The sequence below is a fragment of the Cavia porcellus genome, unplaced genomic scaffold (genome assembly GCF_034190915.1).
Source record: "Cavia porcellus strain 051 isolate PalLab524CR breed Dunkin Hartley unplaced genomic scaffold, mCavPor4.1 scaffold_16, whole genome shotgun sequence".
NCBI lineage: Eukaryota > Metazoa > Chordata > Mammalia > Rodentia > Caviidae > Cavia > Cavia porcellus.
The window spans coordinates 65,106,664-65,131,218 of record NW_026947499.1 but is presented as its reverse complement, the minus strand read 5'-3'; the positions used below and the strand labels follow the sequence as shown (position 1 = coordinate 65,131,218).

The window sequence follows — 24,555 nt, the reverse complement described above, 5'->3', positions numbered from 1 at the left end:
TAGTGAATAACTGGAAACGACTCCCTAAGAGTGTTGGGTGTGATAATGAAAGACTTGGGTAGAGTAGAGAGAAAATTCACTGAACTAATTAAGGTCAAGAGACCGTGAAGCTAGAAGGTTCAAAGAATTAACTGCATAGCATTGTCACTCAGTGTGAGAGAAGATGATTTTGTGTGCCATAAAATATAGCCAAACTATGAAACTTACGTTGATAATGGTGGAGTGAGCCAAACATTTACTTTGCAATGGATTATTATTAATACTTGAGATTGATTTTTAGGTCTTATTACAGATTCCTTCATTCATTAATATAAAACTCAAGATGATTTAGGAGAAAACAAAAGAAGGGAGATAATTCCTGATTGGACAAATAAGGAACCAGAGGCTGAGCTATCATGTGAAAGACATGTACTATCACGTTCTCACACCTGCTAGGGCTGGGCCCACATTGGACTTGAGCTTTATGGTGAACAATACAAAGAGAAATGAAGCTAGTTGCATAAGTTATAGTACTGTTAAGATTTTAAAAATCAACTGATTATTGTAATATTTGGAAACAAGCTACCAGAGGTTACATGCTCCTGAGATCTGAGAGTGATCATAAATCTATCTGATAAAAAAAGACCTAGTAACAAGGGATTTCATAGGGCTGTTTCTTTTAGTTAGAAGTCTGCTTTGAAGGGCACAAAATGATGACGCATGACTTAATTTATCAGGATGGGAAAAATGTGTGGGTGACACATCCTCAGGCAGTGTTTATAAATGACATTTCTCAATGGGACTCTTGCTCAGTTTGAAGTGTCAGTGTGTTCAAGGTTAGGCCTCATGGGGTATTGCATTCTACAGATGTCTGTACTTCCATGTGCTGGGGTACAGTGTAACATGAAGAGCCAAGAGGCTAAGAGAAGAAACTGTTTAATGGGAAGGTGAAGCAAGTAACTCAGGGTGAATTAAGAAACAACATTTGCAGAAGTTTTAAGAGAGTTATTTAAAGATAAAAAGTAAGAGAGATGATAAACCTAATTTTAAAATGATGATATAAAAAGTTAGATGTAGGGCTGGGGATTTAGCTCAGGAGCATAAGCACCTGGCTTGCAAGCTCGTGATCGTGAGTTTGATCCCTAGTACCGATTTAAAAAAAAAGTTAGATGTAGTTCATAATTGGTATTTCATATGCATTCATTTTAATACCTCAGGATAGATAAGTGATCCATTTGCCACAACAATTAACATGACAGGCACTATGTCCCTTATCCCTAGCGCATGAAGGTTTTGCCTGTAGGTAAGTGTATGTAGGAGCTGTGCAGGAGACTCCTTTACTCCTCTAGATAGACCAGTGCCTCCAAGTTCAAACAAATAAATGAGACATCTTGCTACATCATTTAAAACACCAAATTAACCAAGAAGACATAAGAACTTTTTACAACTGTTACATTAAAATGGGTTCTATTATCAGAGAGGTTGTGATGTTTTACAAATAAGAGATGCATTTAAGATTTTATAAAACAATATGCTCAGACTTACAGAGTCTGACTTACATTTTGTTTCTCATTTTAGGTTCAAGTTCCTTTGAATCTCAGAAGATGGAAAGACCTTCCATTTCTGTTATTTCTCCAACAAGTCCTGGAGCTCTAAAAGATGCCCCGCAAGTCTTACCAGGGCAGCTTTCAGTATGTAGTTATCTGTACATGTTGGTCATTTTGTACACTTTTAGTGTATCTTGGAAAAATGTTTGACTTTTCTAGAAGCCTGCTCTCTGGAAATGCCCACAATTTTCCAGATACTTTAACATTAATTGGTAAATGGTGATACAAGTAAAATATCTACTATTTTTGTTAGACTGCAAAGATCTTTCTAAGCATAAACTTTAAACAATAGCTAAATTCAGCCTACTTTTTTAAAATACATAATAGCTTAAAACTCATATCCCATGTACTTCACCACCTTATGGGCCTGGAGCCTGAGACAAAGTAATCTCTTTAACTTCCTAAGATATTTGATGAGATGGTAGCACTGGTTCAGGCACTCTGCAGAAGCACTGACTTCCTTCTGGATTGTGTTAATAAATGATTTGAGGAAATGTAGGGTAAAGAAACTTGTTAACTCTTACAAAGTGCCACATCAGTGGCATTAATGGCGCCAAGTAAACCTTACTTTAAATGAATCTACCAATAATTGAGGTTTTCTGTTGCTGTGTTTTGGTGACTGTATGGATCTCTGTAGTGGATCCTTGCTGCTCTTGTCTCTTGGTTTCAGTGAGTCAAAGCAGATACGTGTAAACTCATTCTTATCTTCAAGTTGTCCTTGGTTATAACTTCGACTTTCAGTGTAGAATACCTTAGCTTAGGTCTTAGTGTCCAGTTCATCTGTGCTGCCATCTCTTTGGATCAATGTTGTTCTCTCATGCTCTTCACCTGTATTTTAAAGAAGGTGGACACCCATTTTTGTTTTATGAAAAACACCTCTCTGGTGGTAAGGAGGACTAAAGGAGTGGATTCGTGTGAATTCAGATGCTCAGTTTTCCCTTTACTGTAAAAAAAAATAACTCATGTTAAAGTAGTTTATTTTGTTATGATGACTCTTAAAAGTGTTCTAATACATACCTACTAGCCATGTATATTTATATTTCTTATTCAGCCATAAAATCAAAGGTAATTTCTAGATTACAAGAGAAAAATTCATGTTAACATTGTTAATGTGTCATTGTTAGTTTAATGTGCACAGATATTGCAGTGACTGTTAAAATGTGATTCTGAGGACTTTGACAGTAGTATGTCAGTGTGCTAATTCCCAATTTTTCTGTAGTCTATCATGATATCTTTGTTAGTGGAAATTGTATTTGACCTTCATGTAGTTTGAAGGTATTATTGTATTGAACCCGCCTGTGTTTATGCTGTTATGAAAATTAGCCTGTAATAGGTTAGTCATAAACCTAAATGGTACTTACTGGGGCTAGCTGAACAGGAGGCCTCCTGTAAATCTCGGCCCATGTATTGTATCTTATTATAGAAACTTACTTCAGCCACCTGTGGCGCTATTTAGCCATCATCCATTCAAGACACTTAAAATCACCAACCTTTTTATGTTTAGCATTTAAAAAGGACAATGATTGCAATATTTCCTTCTTCCTGAGTGTTTTTTGTTAGTTTTATCTTTGTAGCACATGGGCTGCCAGTTACTTAAGTCATGTTTGAAATGATTGAAGATTAAAGTTAATTTTAAGAGGTTATTCTTTCAAATTTGTATTCTTCTCTGAAATAATAGCTGCACTTCCATTACATTTGCAATTTGAAATACAATTTTCATGCTATTTTATGTAATGATAGTAATACTTCAGGATGTTATAAATGATGATTCGTTTCTGTGTTATTCTTAGGTGAAGCTGTGGTACGATAAAGTGGGGCACCAGCTGATTGTAAATGTTCTCCAAGCAACAGATCTACCCTCTAGAGTAGATGGGCGTCCCAGGAATCCCTATGTAAAAATGTATTTTCTCCCAGACAGAAGGTAGTCAATTTTTAAAAAATCTGCTAAAATCTGTATCAATGGGCAGAGTAGAATTTCTTCCCTTTGAAGTATACTGAGTAATAGATATTAGAGGAGGGTGTTAAACTCTTCAATCTCTTCGGATTTTGAATGTATAAGTGAAAAATTGTAAAAATACCAGTGGCAGTATTACATGTGACTGCAGTATATGGCAGTATTACATGTGACTACAGTATATGGCAGTATATTCTTGTATTTGTTTATTCATTTATAAAACATCTTTATTTTTCAGTGACAAGAGTAAAAGGAGAACCAAGACAGTAAAAAAAGTACTAGAACCCAAATGGAATCAAACCTTTGTCTATTCACATGTACATCGTAGAGATTTTAGAGAGCGAATGTTAGAAATAACTGTATGGGATCAACCAAGAGTACAAGAAGAAGAAAGTGAATTTCTTGGAGAGGTGATTTATATTATAGAGATTCAAGCCAAATGTTTCATGATTATTTTTTGAGACACATATTAACAATGATTAGTTTACATTGTACTTTGGTAAAGGTACTTGGTTTAATTTGAAACCTGTTCTTGCAGATCCTCATAGAGTTGGAGACAGCACTTTTAGATGATGAGCCCCATTGGTACAAACTTCAGACACATGATGAATCTTCACTACCTCTGCCTCATCCATCACCTTTCATGCCAAGGCGACACATTCATGGAGAAAGCTCTAGCAAAAAGCTACAAAGTAGGTTAAAATCTTTCTAGTTACCAGAAAGTAATTATGCTGTAATGATCTAATTAAGCACTCAAAATACTTTTTAAATATTTTAAAATATTAGCACTCAAAATATTTTTAAATGTTTTATTAAAGAAAAAAACTATAAGAAAAAAATTTTGATCCATATAAGGAAACTAAGAAAAACTGTTTTCTGTATTTTTACAATAAAACATGTAGCATAGTAAAGTTAACTTCAGAACCAAAAAGTTCTGAATTACAGTGCTTGTGTAAGAGATTGAGTTGTTAATTAGTTGTCTATTCTGATAATTTATGTCATTACTACTGGGTTGCCTCATGTGAGGTCTAAATTTTAGAGGTCATGGTTATTTTTATATCATTTGCAAGAAATACATTTTTGAAAACAAAGGAAAGTAAGCTTCTTGTTATTCATCTGACGATCAGGAAACTTACTTTTCTGTAGAAATTCATTGATTTGTGAGTTATGAGTAAATTGCTGGTGAACAGCTGGAATTTGAAAGTCTAATTTTGGTAATTCAGAACCAGATTTTTTCTAAATAGTTGTATATTTCATGTTAGTGTTTGTCTGGAAGATCATATCCTCACCATGAATGTTAAACGCATTCGGGAAGGTAGCCATAAATATTTTGTAAAGGGCCTGTTGTTCTTTCAGTAGTTGGAACTTGAGAGTGCTCCAGCCAAAAGAAGCCATAGTCCCTCCTTCCTCAACTGCAGAGACTGGGTGCTCGAAAATACACAGGACAGTGGATCCACCTTGCTATAGGCTTTTAGTGCAGAATTTTAATTAAAGAATAATTGGAAAATTCAGTCTTATTCTTAAAAGTCCGTTTGCTCTTACACATCCTCAGTATAAGAGTGTAGGGGGGAGATTATGAGAAAACATTATCCCTTTTAGACAAGAAACACTTTTTTAAAAGATTGGCTTAGAGTTATTATTCTTATTCAAAAGTAGCAATATAATTAATTTCTTTTTGTAAAACACAAAGTGACCGTGTCCTTTATGTATCATACACCAGCCAGACTGGAGGTATCTATTTGCTTTACTCCTATGCAGGGTCTCAGCGGATCAGTGACAGTGACATCTCTGATTACGAGGTTGATGATGGCATCGGAGTGGTCCCCCCAGGTGCGTGAGTGAAAAGCAGTCTGGCGCCCCACTTGCCTGCCCTCGGGCTTCAGGCTATTTCTCCTCAGGCAGAGGTTGAGATCTGTAGCATGGAAAAACCAGTACCATGTGGTCTCACGGTGACTTGTGCTTCAGTTTCTTAAGAAGCTTTAATGGGGACCTGTGTCTGTTAATTAGCATCCCTATTTATTTAATTTAGTCAGGTTCCTTAAAAGCATGACCAGTTAGGTGGAATAAGTCGTTTTTTCACAGTGCTGTGAGCATAATTGAAAAGATCAATGTCATTTGGAAAGTGTACGGTTAATTTTATTACATAAAATCCCATTGTCTTGTGTTTTATGTTGGGCTTCTATGACTTTTTTCTTCCTTTATTTCTGAAAATAATGTAGTGTTCCACAAGATGTACTCAGAAAGGTGACTGGTGAGGTTTAAAATTGCGTGTGGCATGGCTAGTGGTTTTGTGGTATCTTCACTAGTATACTTTGTGTGAATGTGTGTGTGTTTTAAAATAAAAAAAAATGTTTTAGAAAATTTTAGCATCCATTTGGAGTAAAAATCTCATTTTTTATTGTATAACTTAGTAATATTTTGTGACATTGTAGTTTCAAATTTGTATTTCCTATCTGACTTTGGCCAGCAGTGTAACCAGAATCGTGTAGTCACGGTTTACTTTATTGGCATGGCCCTTTACCATTTCCTTGATATCCTAATCAAAATAAATATTCAAATAATGATAAATTAAGGAGACATCCTGTAATATATGAAATACTACAGGCATTTTCTTCAGACAGTAGCCCTTAATTTTATAGTTTCTCAAATGAGGACACAATTCAGTTGAGAGTACAGAAGTTGATAGATTTGATAGACTTCATTGCAACTTCATTAGGCATAGGAGAAAACTACAGAGAATTCTCAAAACTCAGGTTTTGTTTGTAGTAAGTAATCATATGTGAAAGTAGCCAATGTCATTAAAACAGTAAACCAAGTGCTGTGCGTAACTGCATGCTTGGATATTACTCTAAAATCAGAGTATGTTTTGAGTAATAGTGGATAATATTTACTATTCACTTTCCTTGTTTATTTCTTAACAGACCACCATAATCATGCATATTCTTGACAGAAGCTGTCACATAAAATATAATATAATGTTTCTTTATGAAACAGAAAGGATAAAATGAATTGTGCATTTTTAAATTTGTTGAAATAAATAGGAATCAGATTATTTCTGGTAGGGAAGTCATCAAACTGCAAAATTCTTGGCAGTTAATCAGGTATTTCTTCATAAATTAATAGAGAAGATTACACAATTTATATTTTCAGATACTCTTCATTGACCCACTATTGGATAAATGGCAACTTCTAAAGACATAGGTGGAAAATACAATATAGTAAGTCACAGTGTAATATAAAGAGGAAAGAAGAGGCATTGGTAAAATGGGAGGAGGTTAAAATGAAGTAACTTCACAAACACAGTGCATCTGCCTGTGGTTTTAGAGACTGAGTACAGATTTGCCTCCTATGTTTCTAGCATCCAGTGCAGAGAGCAGATTGATCTGAATGGGGAAGCTGATGGCACGTGTGCACTTACTGAGTGAAGTTCCCTGGTGTGTCTAACTTGAAGAAGCTTTAAAGCTTAGTTCAAAATTTTGTACGACAGCCAGACTTTAAGCTTTTCTAACACCTGCTCTCTGTCTACTATCTTTAACCACATAGAGGAGCACATCATGTGCTGGACACAGTTGAGACCTCTGGAGAGATATTTTATTAAAATTTTTTAGTTATGGCTTCTTTGTTCTTAAATTATTTTAGCTGCTTAAAAATAGTAAAATTCTACACAAAGTGATCTCCTGTGAGATGAGGCATCTGACAACCTCTGCATTTTAAGGCATTACTACAAATTTAGAAAATGGAAAACAACTTCTAGTTTATAAGTCTAACCCAACCAAAACATTAAGATGGATATTGAAGCAGTTCCCGCTCACTCATAGTTCTGAAGGCACAATACATCTTGTCAGAAGTAAATTAAACATTTTGAGAAAACATTCATCATTAGTATAGACAGATGTTAAATATTTGAAAATTATGGTATATAGTATAAAATAGTGTATGTCAGCTTGAGTATACTTTGTAAATTCAGAACTTCCTAGTGAATCCCAAGAAATTTTTAATAGTTAAATATTTTAGCATATAAAGTCCTTTCTTGATAATGGAATAAAAGAAGCATTAATTTCTATATAAAGAATAAAAACCCAAGAAAAAATCCATCATATACTTTTAACACCCAAAAATGCTAAAATTCTTTAAAACTTAATGATAATTAATTATACAAAGTCTTATTTGACTTTAAAATTCATTGAAATCCTAAAATTTACAATGCTCCAAATAAAATATTAGCATTCCAAAATTATTGTCTAATTGATAACAAATCGTAGTTTAAAATGTTTAATCCAATTATGGGATTAATTATCTATAAACATAGTCAATATTTTAAAAATAATGAGTTATGATATATATTTAATTTGACTTTTTCTCACTTTAATATGACAATGCTTATTTGAGCAACAAAAACTTTTCCATGCAAAACTGAAATTAAAGCTTATTTGATATTGTTTGAAAAGAGACTAAAAATAATACACATGCAGCCATGGATTTTTTTTCACTCATTGTTATTGTTAACATTTTTGGAGATTGTACTGATGTTTTTATAGTGACGAAATAGTTGACTACTTAAATGTCAGTACAATCAGTTGCCCTTCAAGAAATGTTTAAGGACTTCATACTTTAAACTTAGAATATAATGCAGTTACAACAAATAAGATGTTGAGGAGTTAGATGGTCTTTTGAAATGCTATTTCATGCCATATTTTAGAGATAATATTGCAATTATGATATGAAAAATGAACAAAAGTTTGAGTTGCCCAGTTAGGTTAGTATTTCATAGTTTGTGTATATTTTGTGTCATTGTAAGTTTAAAAATTAGTTTGCTTTTACACATTTTTCAAACTTTTTCTTGTTCTAAGCCAAGGCAGTGACCCTTGTTTTTTTTAAAAAAACAAACAAACAAACAAACAAAAAACAAAAAAAAAAACAGACACAACTATTATTGTGGATTTGAGATTAGTATTTTATCTTAACCATATCACAGATGATATAATTTTTTTTTTTACTTTTAGGAAGAAATGACCTTTCACGTTTATTTGTATATTGCACTTATATGAAGCATGTGAATTTAGTCATAGTAATAATCAACCAAATTGTAATTTTTTTGTTGTTGTTTGTCTTTTTCCTTTTCCCTTTTTATCGGTACCGGGGATCAAACTCACGACTGCCTGCTTGCAAGGCAGGCGCTTATGCCATTGAGCTAAATCCCCAGCCCTCATATAAAATTATTTTAGATGTTCAGAAATTTGATATTTTGATGTCTTTGATTTTCTCTGCATTATTGCCATAATTTTCTCCACTCATATAATGGTTTTATTTAGTAATTAGAGTTTTATCTGTGATTTCCAAAGTTCTACAAAGACTAAAATACTAGTCTTTGTAATTGTGAATAGATGTAATCCTTCTTTGCTAGTTAAAATTTGTGTATTTAAATTTGCTTAAAATCGATATGATGTTTCTATTTTCTAATTAATCCATCAAATACAACCAAAATAATTTATCCTTCAAAAGGAAAAAAATTATATAAAAATATATTTAATTCTAAAGAGGTATCGAGCTTCTAAGCATTTACTAGTGTATTAACTATTCTTCACCATCAAGAACTTGATTTATGTTGCCAGAATCATTTAATACTTTACAGTCAAATAGTGTTTATCTGCTCATGACATGTGAGGCATTGGCTGTCATGTTCACACTCAGTATTTCTATGGTAGCTTTAAGCCAAACTGTAGTATGTTCTTACATATGTCTATGTTACCTCCTGGTATTAATACTGAATATTGTTGAAAACAAGTTCAATAATGCTGGTTGCATGGCATATAATTTTACTGAATTGATAGCTGCATATCATACAATTCCATTTCTCCATGTTAACGTTTGCATTATAGGAGACTAACATTTTTTGTGTATATTTTCTTACCAGTGGGCTATAGGTCTAGTGCTAGAGAAAGTAAATCAACAACATTAACTGTGCCAGAACAGCAAAGAACAACTCATCACCGTTCACGTTCAGTATCTCCTCATCGCGGCGATGATCAGGGAAGGCCGCGTTCACGTTTACCAAATGTGCCATTACAGAGGTAGGCTTTGAGATGTGCTCTTCTTCCTCTGCAGGATTTTCTAACGTCATACAGTATAAATGGTTACAGTGCTTACTGAAATGAAATAATATTTGCTCAACCAAGTATTTTGCAGAATTATTTGTAGGCAGAATGATTTATTGTTTACCCAATAATCCCTGTATTTAATATTAGTAAGTTCCTCAGAGAGTAGAAGAGGTCTGTGTCCCAAGCATAGCTTTTGAGTAGCTACTGTCCTTTTTTGCAACTTTTCTCTCCCATTTAGGATAAATTGAATAGTAATGAATCAGAATTATGGGATGAATTGGCAAAGAGGAGATAAAGAGACAGTATATATATATATATATATATATTTTTTTTTATGTTTCTGTATCTTTTTTTTTTTTTTAATTTAAGAGGAAAAAGAGAAAAACACAAAACAAAACAAAGCAGTGTAAGGTTACACATAATACATAACTACAAAAAAAAACATAACAGTAAGAAATCACCTGTTAATAGATTACATAATATCATCTTGGAAATAGTTGCTCAAATCACAGTATCAAAGAATACAAAGTAGACATTCAAACGGAGAGACTGCAAACAGCTGTGTTCAATGATCCAAAAACATTAATATAGTCAGCTATTTAACATCCCTAAACACACTTGTTGTTATATCCGTTAGAGCTCTTTTTTTTTTTCCCCTCCCTCTCTTTTTTATAACAAAATTTATACATTTTGGATTTTATTACTCCTCAGTTCTCATTACTCTCTTGGGGGGGAGAGAATAAAGTCAAATATGGCAAAACAAAGCTGTAAGTCCAAACCAAGGATAGACATAGCACATGATGTAGAACAGAGTACAAGGTCATCAACAATGGTTATCAACATTGTCTCTTGTTTCCTTAAAAGGAATTGTCCATCTCATTAGATATTATAAAGCCGGACAGAACAGTGGAGAACAAGACCAATAAAACTTAGGCATTGTGAACATTACAGGACTTCCAAAGGAGACAATAGTCAAACCAGAATGGGCATCTTTGTGAATCTTATTGCCTTCAAATTAGTTGCGGCTCTAATATTACCTCTTTGAAGCACTTTAAATCTATAAAAAAGGGTAAATTATAGTTCTCTTGAATGTTACTGTTAAATAAACCTTTCCAGGTTAATGCACATGAAAATTATGATCCTTTATGGATAGAGACGCAAAAAGCTTGGAGAAAAGCAGAAGAGGCAAAATATAGGGAATAAATACTCCTTCCTCATTGATTAAAATAGTGTTTGGTGTGATGTGATGGTGTGATTTTTAAGCCACATCACATATTTGCCAGTTACTTTAAATTCCTCCTCCTTAGCCTGTCTACCTCTTTGGGGAAGATGAAACCTTTTGACAAAGAACTTTTGCAATCATTTCAGGAGTTTAGATGAAATTCATCCAACAAGAAGGTCACGTTCTCCAACCAGACACCATGATGCCTCCCGAAGTCCAGTTGATCACAGATCCAGAGATGTGGATAGTCAGTATTTATCAGAACAAGACAGGTACTTGTCCAAATTATGATGCCAACATTAGGAATATTTTTGTATTCTTTTTTAATATGTACAAGTATTGTGACATAGTACAGAGGAAAACTAATTTATCAACTCAAAACCAAACTTCTCTTAGAAACAATTATTAAATAATTCTACAGAAATGCAGCTCTAGGAAGTATTTGACCAACATTGTTATATATGAGGTTTTCTTGCTAAGTCACAGTTAATGTTTAATCAGTTGTAAAAGGCACAGCATGTCATTGACTTAAATTTGATTTCAATAATAAAAGTAAGTCTACATGAACTATTTTCCATACCTTCATCTTTTATGGGTTGCAGTGTTTGGGATACTATTTTTGTAATTATAAAAACTATGTTATATGTAAATTAATTTGGCTGTAGGTCATCTGAAAGGCAGCTAATGTTGCAGCTTTCTGGTGAGAACTTCAATAATTTTTTTGTGAATCTCTATTTTCCATAAATGTCTGTAAAGTGCAATATACTAACATGGATCCTATTTGTATGTTATGTACTTAAATTTAGTTCTGCGCTTATTTATTAACCAACATTTCATGGAAACAGTTACTATAAATCTCCATTCTTAGTTTGCTATGCTACATGTCTGCAGATTTTTTTTTTCAAGTACTTATGCACAGTATTTATTTTATTAGTCTTATCAGGGTCTGATTCAAAGTTTTACAAAACCCACCTTTTTAAACATTCTCTTCTGATTTTTTGAAATGGAGAAATTTAGTTGAGCAGTAGGGAGATGATGATGGTGCTGAATGGATTTTGGCACATGTCAGAGACACGAGGGCTGAGTTGAGCTTACCTACCTACCTGTCACCCTATTGTGGGAAGTGTCACCGTGACCTATAACAGGGGGTTACAGTGGGTCCTGGGCAGGGGGCTGTTTGGAGGACCAGATTTTAGACTGTTCAGCTTGAGTTGAGCTAACAAGGGGCACTTTATCAACATCATTTGGGCCTCCATGAATTCGAGTGACGAGGGGCAAGAAAAACTGCTTCACCAAGGCAATCAGTGTCGTGAAAATAACTTGTATACAGAAGATACATCAGTTTTAAAGTAAAAAATACTAATCAAGTGCGTTTCTAGTTGGTTGAGAAAAACATAATGTGATACTACATTTTCAGTGTGTTTAAAAGCCAAGAAAGCTACCATGTTTTCCATTGCTGAGAAAGAAAGAAAGCGGGAAGGGGTCCTGGGATGTAGTTTAGTGGCCCAAGCGCCTGCCTGGCAAGTGCAAGGCCTCAAGTTTAATTCCTGGTACTAAAAAAAGAAAGAAAAACTTCTGAGGTTCCCCTTCATATCAGAAAGGCCAAATTTATGTTTTAAATATTCAGATGTCTGTACATGGAAATACATTTCTGTATCTTATTTTGAGAAAGCCTATTTTTGTTCATTTTTATAGTCTATAACGTCATTTTGAAATACAGTAGCAAATCAGCAACCACTAGGACTTCAACCATAATGTTTGTACTTTATTGTTTAAATTTTTTAAATGCTGTCATGTTTATTTTTGTTGAACCTCTCAAGCAAAGATGCTAGTGCAGACAATCTGGTTTCTTCCCTTTTCATGTTTTCATTGGCATACCATTGGCATAACCCATGTCATTTGATGCTTCATAATTTATCTGTTTCACTCACCACCCATCCTGTCTGTGCAGTGAGCTTCTTATGCTGCCCAGAGCAAAACGAGGACGAAGTGCAGAATGCCTGCATACTACCAGGTAAATACAGGGATTTGGTAATGGTGACTGTGTGTGGTGACTCTTTTTCCATTCTGCTCTTCTCCATCTCTCCCTTAGTGGAATTGTTGCAAATAGGTAAAATAAGGAAAATCTGCAAGTACTCAAAAATTATTTTGTCTCATATAGACGCTACGACAAAACTCCCCAAATATGTTTCAATTCTAATCCAAGCAGACTACTTTGCTCTTTGAATATTAAAAAAAATCCAGACTCTGGATGGGCCTCTGGGGAACTGTTTGTATAAAACTGAAGAACCAGGTTCTGCAATTAGAATTCTAAGTGCTCATTCTGGGCACCTCTCCCCAGCTGCATACACATGCGTACCTGTCTAGTCACAAAAGTTCTGACCTTCTCTGCATGGCAGTGTTACTGTTTTCATGTAATTTTGTCCTGTTTTAGCCCTTTTAATTTCCTTTTGTAATCTTCGTTTATCTTGTTTGCTTTTGTTAAAATTTTTTTAACTCATTTTTTAATTAGTGAACTTTTGCTTTGTTCTTGATAAAGAAAGAATGAGGATGTTTGACCTGTTAACTCTTCAACCCCTTCTAGTTCAGAAATTTCAAACTTAGCTGTAAAGTTGCATAACAATAAGACACTTTTTGAGGAATTAGGAAAAATAGTACATAACACCCACCTTTATATTGGAGCACAAACCTTACTGCTTTGTACTCTTTCATTATGTCTTGAATTTCATATTCAAAGAAAACTTCCTACAGATTCCTAGTAGATTACAGCATATTAATACTTATTGTCATTTTGAATGAAGCTAGCCCGTGACAGGGAAGTGGTAAGTCAGGGAAGCAAACCAACCTGCAGACAAAATCTTTCACATATTTTAGCTGATAAAAAGATAAGAGGAAGTGTGGCTGACACTTGGGTGGGCCACAAAGACAAATGAAGATTTGTTGTCTCAGTGGAATTCATGGTTCCACTCCATCATGAAAACATGATTGGGCTAGGGAGAATTATTTCAGCCTTTTATAAGTCTGTGATTATCCTGCTGATAGCTGCTGCCTTGTTTATTTGGAATGCCACAGGAAAAAGTGAGGAAATACTAATTCTGCTTGATAACTGAGGAAAGAAAAATAATCTAATGCCGTCTCTCATCCAGTTTCCATGATTGGCTCTGAATCCAGAAGCTGATCAACAGAAAGTGCTTGCTCCTTGCCAGTGGATTCTGGCACTTTTTATCTTTGCTTTCTTAGCACAATCCAAGCTCATGGCCACCTTTTGCTTCCTAATGCTGCTCAGCATTTTGCCTGTTTTTAAAGCATTAGCTTCCCTTAATCATATTTAATTCTCAAGTTATGTATAGTGCTTGATCTGTACTTTTAGCTCTGAGTTGTTACCTCCATAAAAAAGTATAATATTAAATCAGGTTTTCAATAGTAAATTTAAACATGGGTTAATAGTAAACCATAGAATTTGGTCAGCAGATGTTTTTCTCTTTAATATAATTATAATTTTGAGCATTTATTAAGAAGTGCAATAAATGCAATTTCATTTTTCACTCTAATGCTGCCTCAAATAGTTATAGTTTTCTGAGGAAAAAAAAAATCTAAGGGTCTGACAACCTAACTTTATAGATATCCTCCTTTCTTAATATCTAAGTAAAAATTGCTTCCTGTATATTTTTCTGTTTCCTGTATGCTTGTGTCGCCACATTCAAGACAACTTTTTAGATACTATAAAACATTACCACCCAAGATGCCTTTATTGCAGAATGGCTCTCATTGGAATCTTTACAGGTAAGAGCCATAGTAGTGAAATTTAGTGAAGAGAGTAATTCCCTATCCCTTGCCTAATAAAAATAGAACATATACATTCTTATAATGTGTTAGCATCCTGAAATTATACAGTGAAAAACAGTAAATTACTGATACTTAAAAAATTGTTTAAATTATAAAGCTTAATTTTACAGTAATTCTTAAATGAAACCTACTAACTCAAATGTCAGAATTCCATGTGTTTTTTTTTTGTCCTTTATTTCTTGCCTTACTTGTTAATCTCATGATGATTTATTTATTTGTGTATAATTTTAATTTGCAAAGCTCACTTCTGCCTGCTCATACAGAGAACAAATCAGTGACTAGACAGGACGTTCCCCTTCCACGTGAATGCTTTTACGCAAGAGCACTGAGCTTTACTGATCAGGTATTGGTTAGGTAAGACCATCTGGAAGAGGCATCTTCCACCTCCCTTGTCTAGTGTTGTGAACCAAAGGAGTTGAACTGTGAAATTATTTCTCCTCCAATGTCCTTCATTTTGTTTTGGTGTGGCATCTGTTCTTGATAATGAAGTTGTAGGCATTTTGTTTTAGTGCTTCCTGTATCCGGTTTTTTCATAAGTAGGTGTGATTTAATGTCACATTTCAGTCTGAGATCCTTTTCTAAAAATTATGCAAAGCAATTTAAGCATAATCTTTGTTTAGTTTCATTTTCTAAACAAAATTTTGCACTGTCATCTATCGGCTCTCTCACACCCTTATGAACTGAATCACAGTGATTCTGCATTTTATGTAAAGAGGACATTATTTTATGCTTTACTCTCTAACATGGTCTTCCTTTCTTTGTTTCCTCTGTCTTTCTCTTCTACCACTGGATGCAATGCACTGGCACTAGTGAACTACAGCCCTCCCTTGACAGGGCTAGGAGTGCTAGTACCAACTGCTTGAGACCAGATACTAGTTTGCATTCACCAGAACGAGAAAGGTATAAAATAAAGACTTTCTTAATTTCTTATCATTTGTAATACTATTTTTTCAGTTACTTTGTTTTATTTCATGTGAGTCTCACAGGTTTATTCTTTCATGTTCACTTTGCTAATTGTCTACACACACCCTGCCATTATACATGTCTGTGTAGAGCTATGTGTATGTGGATATGCCCAGAGCACACGTACACATATTTCTATAAATGTTGTTGCAAATGATGTGATGTGCTTTGTATTTGCTTCAGGCTGCTGCTTTTCCCTTTTGTTTGCTGTTCTGTCCTTTTATTTACATACTACTCAGTGACCCTTCAGTATGCTGATAATGTTGTTACAAGGTCTAGGGAGTTACCTAAAGACAAAAGATCACTTTCCTATTAGATCTATTGCAAATAGCAGTCTTCCATAAACTCAAAAGTTTTAACAGCCAGTTTCCGTAAACAAAGAAGGAATTCTCTTTAGATGAAATACTTCTCCTATGTATCTATATTCACTTTTTAATTAGCATACTTCTTGATATAAATTATGTTTTGCATTAAATTAGATTTTGAATAAATAATTCTGATTTTATTTCAGATGCATTCAATAATTATGTCTTCTAATCTTAAGCATCTAATTTTCCCATGATGTTGATGCTTTTGTTTGAGCAAACTTAATTCTAATTGGTAGCTTTAGTTTTAATTGTTCTTTTATTGGTTTGAAGTCACTCAGAGGAAATCTCCCTACTACCTCTTTACAAATCCCCCGCAAAATGTAGTTGTATTACTATAATTCACCTCAGAGGCTACTTAAAGATTTTGCTTTATAGCAATCTTTCTAGCCAATGAGAGTTTTCTTTTTGGATTTGTACAGTAGGTACAAGCTTCATATCAATTGTATTCTTGTATTTGTACAATTTAGATAAGATAAAACTACATTTTGCATTCCTTAGATTTGTCATAGAAATTTCAGTTGCAATAGTTGTGGACTCTTCTAAAATCGTAGTTGAAATAATATTCTGTTTGCCATATTTTAATGCCCAATAATTACACACATACTATCAAGAAAGATTTTTAGCAACTATTGTTATAATATTGATTACTTTTTGTATGTTTATGGTTAGTATTAAAACAATTATAGAATTGCTTAGTCTGTGAATCTTCTTCTTATGATACTACCCTAATACTTTTAACAGCATCTAGACTAGTGCTATCCGTTAGAAATAAAAAGAAACCACATATATGCTTTTCAGTCTTCTAGTAGCCATGTTAAAAAGTTGAAATTAATTGTAATACTTTAATCCAGTATATCAAAATATTTTCATTTTAGCACATGAGGTTTTCATAGTAAACAATACTAAGTATATTTTATGATCACAGAAAGTTTTATTTTGGAATAGCCACATTCTTATGACTCATATTGGAAAGCACAGACCTGTCCTTATGGTGAAATGGAGCTGACATTAAAGCTGCAGAACTTACAAATCTTTGCATTGGTGAATTTAATCTCTCAAATAATCACCTTAAAACAGGTCAGCCTACAAGGTAAACTGTTCACGGTTACCTCACAGATTATCGTGAAGTCCAAGTAAGTGGCTTTACCTTTCATATAAGACAAAAAATGGATTGCAAACCTTTGTTCACACTGCATATTAAATTAAAATATAATTTCCATTACAAATATCAAGGCAGCGAGGATTGAGGTTGTCAATGATCCTTAATTTAATGAGATCACTTTGGTGCCAAGAAGAAAACAATGCAAGTTAAATTTTCATCAAGTAAGTTGTGTAAGTTGTAGGTATTAATTGGTTTTGGTGACAGGGCCTGCAGACACCCTTTTGTGCGTGCACCTGTGGGGTGCTCTGAAGCAGTGTTAAAAGTGGTGGCTGGTTCTTTTTGGAGAATATGTCTGAGGTCCCAGGCTTGATATGAAGAGCAGGGAGAGCGAGGCTTAGATTTTCCAGCACTCAGTCTCTCTCGTTGACTATATGGTTTATTATATTAACGTCCGATATAGTACAGAATACATAAATGTTAAAAGAAAAATTTAATTTCATATTCTTAGGATAGGAACATTATTTTAACTGGCACGCCACCTAAGTAAAAAATATTAGGGGTTCATCATAAAACATAATTTGTCAATAGTACTTGAACTTTCCCTTGTTTCTCTGATGAGGAGGAATCTACAGAGCTGCTATTAACTTTTCCTTTTCCAGGTTGGTTTTTACTTTTATGGTGCTGGGAAATTGGAACCAGGGCCTTATACACAGTAGACAAGTGCTCAGTCACTGAACTCCAATCCCAGTCCTATTTTAATTTCATTTTGAGACAGGGTCTAAGTTGCCCAAGCGGGCCTCCTGCTGACATGCCTGCCCGAGCTTCCTTAATCAGTAGGATTACAGAGGTGCACCGTCATGCCTGGCTTTTGCCCAATTATTGCTTAGATGATTGATTTTTTTAGAGCCCCCAGAGAATTCTTTCCTTGGATGTTTTGTATTCTCCCGTGACTTTCATGGCAGTCATAGCCTTAATGAAAGCTGTTGAAAGCTATACTTACTACCTCTGTTTTTTTTTCTACCCTCCAGTAAATCCTGTAGTCTGAATTCTACTTCTTGTCATTATATTATTGCTCTTGTAAAGTTCCTATATGTTTTGCATTGGCTGTTTTAATTGTTCAACACCATCTTGAACCATTTTATATTAATAGCCTATCAAAGTACTTCTTTTTCTCATGCCTCTGATGTAACATGGTCTTTCCTGAGCAGGATTTTCTTTTTCCCCTATCTCATAAAAATAGATATTTTTCCTAGCTCAACGACATTTTCCTCCTTTTTTCCCACCCATGCTGTACTTTAAATTATATTTCTATCAAAGTTTCCCCTTTAGTTCACATGAAGCTAAATCTGCACTGTGATTGGCCAGGTCAGACCATCTTTCCTGAGTAACAGATCCAAATTTCTAAATTGTTGCCAGAAACTGAATATGAAAATATCCAGCTAAATTTCATTATCCCTTATTCAAACTCTTTATAACAAAAGACTTCCTCTTCCTACATTTTTCTCTTGTTTGATGACTTTGACACATAAGTAGATACATAATCTGAAAATACATCTCCTTTGCTTCTGTTTCAAATTCAGTGAGTTGCTGAATCCTATCAGTGTCTCCAAAACAGATCACTCACTTTTGAGTTTTGCCCTTCCAGTTCCAGTGCCATTCCTGTCCATTTTAATGTTTTTATAAACTCAAGCTACAGTCTACTTTATGCTTACCTCAGATTTCCATTAAAATTAAAATATCTTTATTGCTTTGTGGACTGTGAGATGTATAAGTTGTAATTCTTTTAAGTCTCGGATTCCTTAAATGTTAAAAATTAAAATTATTAAAATTATACTTAAAAATTCCTGCTCAAGTACCCTATCATTTATTTATAAGGCCTTTTACCCCTGCCACCTCTATACCTTTTTTTTCTTTTGCCAATTAAAAATACTCTTCTTTGCTAGATTGCATATAATTTTTATATTCTTCTGTCAATACAGATTTTATTTAAATTAGTGTGCTTGTTTCTTGAAGTATACTGTAGACCTATTGAAGGCAGCCATTATATCACATTTGTATTTTTATCTCTGATGACAGCATTATTACTTAATAAATGTTTAATTTTGGATATGATGGATTTAAAAACACTGTTGGTTTACAGTTACCAAATGTGGATGTGATGGTGAGCTAAAGCCAGGCACCAGAAAGATGGGAGAGCTAATTGTCACTATAAATACAGTGAACATGTTTTGAATCTGTGGCTTTGGGTCTGCACGTTTGCTAATTACCCCTAGATCAACCAGTTCACTGAAGCACAAGATGCTTCCAGCATAAGGTCAGGCCTCAGTGATACTTTTCAGGGTTTCTTGATGTGGTATTTGCTTTCATTAGACAGCTTGATTTGAAAGAGAAATCCAAAATGGGCCAAGCCATCTCTGCCTGATTCTTTAACATAAAGTCACCTGTTATTACAAGAGCCACTCCTTCTTGCTTGTGGTGCGTTAAAGGGTAGTTACTTAAATGAGCTTCCTTCCATATGGAAACACGGCCCCAAGGGAGAAGAAGTTCCTACCTAAAAATCAAATATAAATTGACCTGAAATAAATATCATAGATCTTGTTTCAAAGTGCAAGCATCAGTATTAATATCAATAGGTGAAATTCAGTATAAAACAATATTGAGAAACATGATAATGAAAGATTAATTTGAGTAAAGAGAATACACAAAGCATATACATACCTAAACAGTCATATCAGTTAGTTTGGCTTCTGTTTTAATATCTCATATCTTGAGTCATATTTATGGAATAGATGACTTCCATATAATTTCTCTTTTAGATAATTAAACTATTAGCTATGTACTGCCAAGAGATATTCACCAATAAAAGATGTGTTCATATCCAAGTGTTGATTACATATCTGGTACACATGTTTTCTTTGAGATTCATCAGTGTTAACGAGGAAAGCCACAGTACAGAAACCTATGAAATCTCATTATTTTATTTCTCATCATTGATTCCCTCAGTGTGAATTTGATATTTAAGATTCTTATTATTTCTTCCCTGGATCCCACAAAGCCTCAAGTCTTCTCTACTTGACTGTCTACTTAAATAGCAAGTAGGTATTTGTAGTATTAATGTATTTAAAATGCTTGATAGTCCTGCACGATTACTAAGAGGGTAACTAATGTAAGTTATAGGTAGTCTGGTTAATAAAGACAGGACTAGTTTATTTCAACTAACTAACCTGCCACATTATCTTATAATATGAAAGTAGAAGTTGAGGAGGAAACATTTTCTGTTTCTTAGTGACTGGAAGGAAGAGGGAAAGGGGAGAGAAAAATCATGATTTTGGTCTTCTATGTGGTAGAAGAAAGAGTTGCATACATTTTAAAAGCATAAAAATAATGCTGATATGTTTAAAATTCACAAATATGTGCAAGTTTGACCAATTTTTAGTTCAAAAATAGGATGTAAATTGATCTTGCTTTCATTATACTCACTTTATGACAAAATATTTGATGCTTATATCAGCATATTTAGAAGGACTTGAGTGTAAAAATATACATGCTAAACATTTGTTCAAAAATATTTACAGTTTGCATTCACAATTGCTTGTTCCTAAATGTACACCTTTCTTCTTCATAGCTTTCTTTGCATGTTTCATACTTACAGCTTTTTTTCTTTATTTCTATGTTTAAATATATACAAGGACTGGAATTTTGCCACAGGAAGCAAGGTTACTAATAATCCTGTCAAATTAAAATTGTTTCATGGAAAAAAATAAATCTACTTTTATGTTTTCAAATACCTTAAGAAATTTTAACATATCTGAGTAAGTTGGAGAACACACTGTAGTTGTTACTGTATTTCAGTTACCTTAGAAATAATTTAATGCACCCATGAAACAAAGCTATTAAGTTGAAAGAAACACATTGTTAAGGTATTCACATTGAAACAGCTAATTATTTAAATACTGAAAATAATTCATTTAAAAGTAATGGATAATGTTTTGTAATTTAACAAACACTGGATACATTTAAGAGTCCATGCCACATAATTTCCTGTTTTGCTCCATTTCTGTTATTGGATATCTTCTCTTGCTTCATGTCTTCTTGGAAATCTAGTCTGAATTATCATGAGTTATAACACTGATTGAATAAAAGAACACAAGTTAATACGTAGTGACCAGAGACAACCTGTTATCACTTTGTCCAGGTAATAATGGACTAAATCCAGTGAGCTAAGATATCATGGCAAGAAAGATGACTTAAAACTTGAAATATTAAATCTAGACCTTTTGCATAATTGTATTTTTTTGTTTCACTATGCAATTCAGGCTGGCCTTGAATTTACTTTCTAGTCCAGGCTTGCCTGGAACTTGTAGCAGTCCTCCTGCCTCAACCTTCCAAGTGCTAGAATTACAGGTGTGTGCCATCATGTCTGGAAATTGCATTTTTTTTACCTAAATAAATTCTTTGTCACATATTAGAAAGGCAGTAGAGAGAGTTCTTGCTAATATAGCCACATCCAATAAATACAAATTTCTAAACCTGGCCTGCTCAGTTCCCATTTTTCAGCTAGATGTTTATAATTTCTTACAAAACTTGACTTGTTTAACCAATGGAAAGACACTTTTGTCTTAAAAGATTGATAGAACTTTTTAAACAGAATGCTAACTTGCCATTTCTTTTATCTATATTTGCTAATTTAATTCATTGACAAGTAATTTGCCCTGCAATTTTCTGTAAGAAAACGTGTTAAGACTTCAGTGGTAGCCCTTCCCAAAATTATTTCTTCGTGTTTCCATTTCCACACTAAGAATTTTTATTTCTTCCACGTAACACTGTTCCTGATTGATATTCAGTTCACAGCCTCCTCATGCCCCCACAAATTGGAATGCCTGATATCAGATAAGCACTGTTAACTTCTTAAACTTAATTTATTCAAATATAAGTGAGATTTATAAGCATGCACCTTCATTATTTAGTTATATTAGTATTTATCCAGATGTATATACAGACAGTTACATTTTAAAAGGCTAATTAATGCCTAATAGATTGAAGACATCTTTCCAAATGAATTTTTCTCTATCTACTTGGGAGTTTACAGGTTTGTTTCCTTTCAATATGACTTTTCTTCTAAGCTTGTGAAATAAAAATTGAATTATAGAGCAAAGCATTAACACTTTGCCTTTCGGGGGCATTATTCCAGTCCTGTTGTTCCATATAGTCTTTTATTTTAGGAGTTACTAAATGTCCTGTTTTTTCCTGTCTTGTTCACTGGGCAAACAGGGGTAGATGGTCCCCCTCCCTAGATAGGAGACGACCTCCTAGCCCCAGGATTCAAATCCAGCATGCATCTCCGGAGAATGACAGGTACTAGTCCCTTCCTCTCAGACAAGTGGCTTCTAGAAGCTGGTAGGCCACCTCATGAAGGATAATCAAGGGAAATGTTGGTTATGACGTGCCTCCTGTCAGGAGGTAGAGCCAAATGTGTTGTGATTCCATCAGTAATCACACCTAGCTCTACAAGCACCTCAGAATATTTACTGGGATGAAAGCAGAATAGGGAATTCTAGAGTTGGTATCTTGTGAATTTTGCTTCGTTACACACTTATTTCAGTGCTTTGAATTTTGAGAAACATTCATATATTGCTTTTGTTTACAGGAGAATAAGTAAAAAATTCTTTGGTGCTTTAGAGTATATGAACATCTGTCATAGAGCCTTTTCTTGGCTATACTGTATTGTTTGATGATTTAATCTCAGTTGTCTTGCTTTGCTACTGTGTAAGCTTCTCAATAATGCAGTTTAGATTTTTGCAGTATATGAAAAATGCCTGGTGTAAAGTTGGGCATGTGGTTCTTCTCTGAGTATACTTTATGCGTGTTGAGGCTTTAAACTAAATATTGTCAAGTGTTGAGGTCATTCTGCAAGGTAGGTTTTTACGAATAACAGCAGAGCTTTAAATCCACTTCACAATGATCTATAAATTTCCTCAATATATATTCTTCATAGCTTTGTTATTCTAGTCATTTTGTATTTAAATTCAGTTCCTCTGTTATATACTGTTTGTTATATATCATTCTTGTCTTTACATTTATTTATTGACTGGTCACAAAATGGTTTTGGGTGTCTAAAATGCCTTTTTTCAACAGAAATTCAATGAACACATTGGTAGTATTTATTACATAAATAGATATGGTTACTCTGTGATAGAATAGCTATATGAGAATTAGTTGTGTGAGTGTACAAGTTCTGTTAGGTGTCTGTGTGCACAAGAGAATAATTATTGTCTTTGTGAAAATTGCAGAATCTATTTCAAATTCACAATCAAGATTTCAAATTTATAGAAAAACTAAACACCATCCTAAAATGAAAATTTTAACATGATTTTATAAACGTTGGGAAAGATCATGAATTGTGGCCTTTTATATTTATAAAAGACACAAACATACATTTTACACAATGCCTATTGTATAACAGGCTTGAATATTTTACTGTAATTTGCAAAATACTTCTTAATATGATTTATAGTTTTATATTTGTAATTTAAAATTAATTTTCTCTGCTATATTTGATTTCTAGGTTAGAATTCTTAGATCTAGACAAATCAGTAAAATCTCATCCAAAAATTACCGTAAGTGTAAAGTGAGTTTCAGTAAAAAATTAACATAATTATTAAGTAAGTTTTTTAGCTCTACACTGCTGGTCATTCACCAACAAATACTTTTTCTACCCCTCCTGTGTACACTATTAAATGACTAGTGTCAAAGTCCTGGCCATCAAGGATCTTAGAATTTCCCTTTAGAAAAGATTATTCTAGAATGTCTTTGGATTTATTCTAAAAAAATAAAGCAAATATTTAATTGAATGTAATGACTGATTGGAAGATCATCTTTGTAGTGAATATGAGTGTAAGTTTATCTGGGTATGGTTAAACCAAACCAAATAGTGCATTTAATTCTTATATACATAAGAATAGAATGTCAGTTAGTTTTGTGCCATGTAAATTATGTTGAATTCCTAGTTTTGGCGCATTCAAACACATACACACACACACATGCTTGCAAAATTAGATTTTAGAAGCAGAAATGATTCTTTTAGGATGAGATTATTAAGGGAAACATTACATAAAATTTTTAGAATATGTGTTTGGTACTTTTATAATAACTTACTTGTAAACAAGTCCTATAGTTAACCAATAGAAATACATTTAAGTGGCTTCATACTATAATTTATTATTGTAAAAATAGAAAAAGTTTACAGTTAACTTTTATTAAGCTATAAGAATGTGTCCTTAAAGATGAGAAGTTAGTGTAATTTCTAAGAAGTCATGTCAATCACTTGCCAAAACCTAAGAACACTTGTACATCACCTCGTCTCAGCTTTGTGTACTGAGATGTTCCTCCCAGGTTCTGAATGAAATGAACGTGAGG

The 24,555-nt window shown here is 33.6% G+C and overlaps 1 protein-coding gene across 50 annotated transcripts in view; it reads left to right on the top strand.

Moving 5' to 3' along the window:
* Positions 1-24,555, top strand: part of Rims1 (regulating synaptic membrane exocytosis 1) — a 426,672-nt gene that overhangs the window by 293,548 nt on the left and 108,569 nt on the right. For 17 of the 50 annotated variants that reach the window (XM_063226953.1, XM_063226950.1, XM_063226987.1 and 14 more), the window contains 10 exons: positions 1,558-1,670; positions 3,377-3,507; positions 3,779-3,950; positions 4,079-4,232; positions 5,299-5,370; positions 9,455-9,611; positions 11,007-11,132; positions 12,812-12,874; positions 15,517-15,606; positions 22,411-22,494. In XM_063226953.1, the coding sequence (XP_063083023.1) occupies positions 1,558-1,670; positions 3,377-3,507; positions 3,779-3,950; positions 4,079-4,232; positions 5,299-5,370; positions 9,455-9,611; positions 11,007-11,132; positions 12,812-12,874; positions 15,517-15,606; positions 22,411-22,494 (1,162 nt within the window). The remainder of the gene's footprint in view (positions 1-1,557; positions 1,671-3,376; positions 3,508-3,778; positions 3,951-4,078; positions 4,233-5,298; positions 5,371-9,454; positions 9,612-11,006; positions 11,133-12,811; positions 12,875-15,516; positions 15,607-22,410; positions 22,495-24,555) is intronic. The other 33 variants (XM_063226989.1, XM_063226974.1, XM_063226972.1 and 30 more) reach the window with 3 other exon arrangements.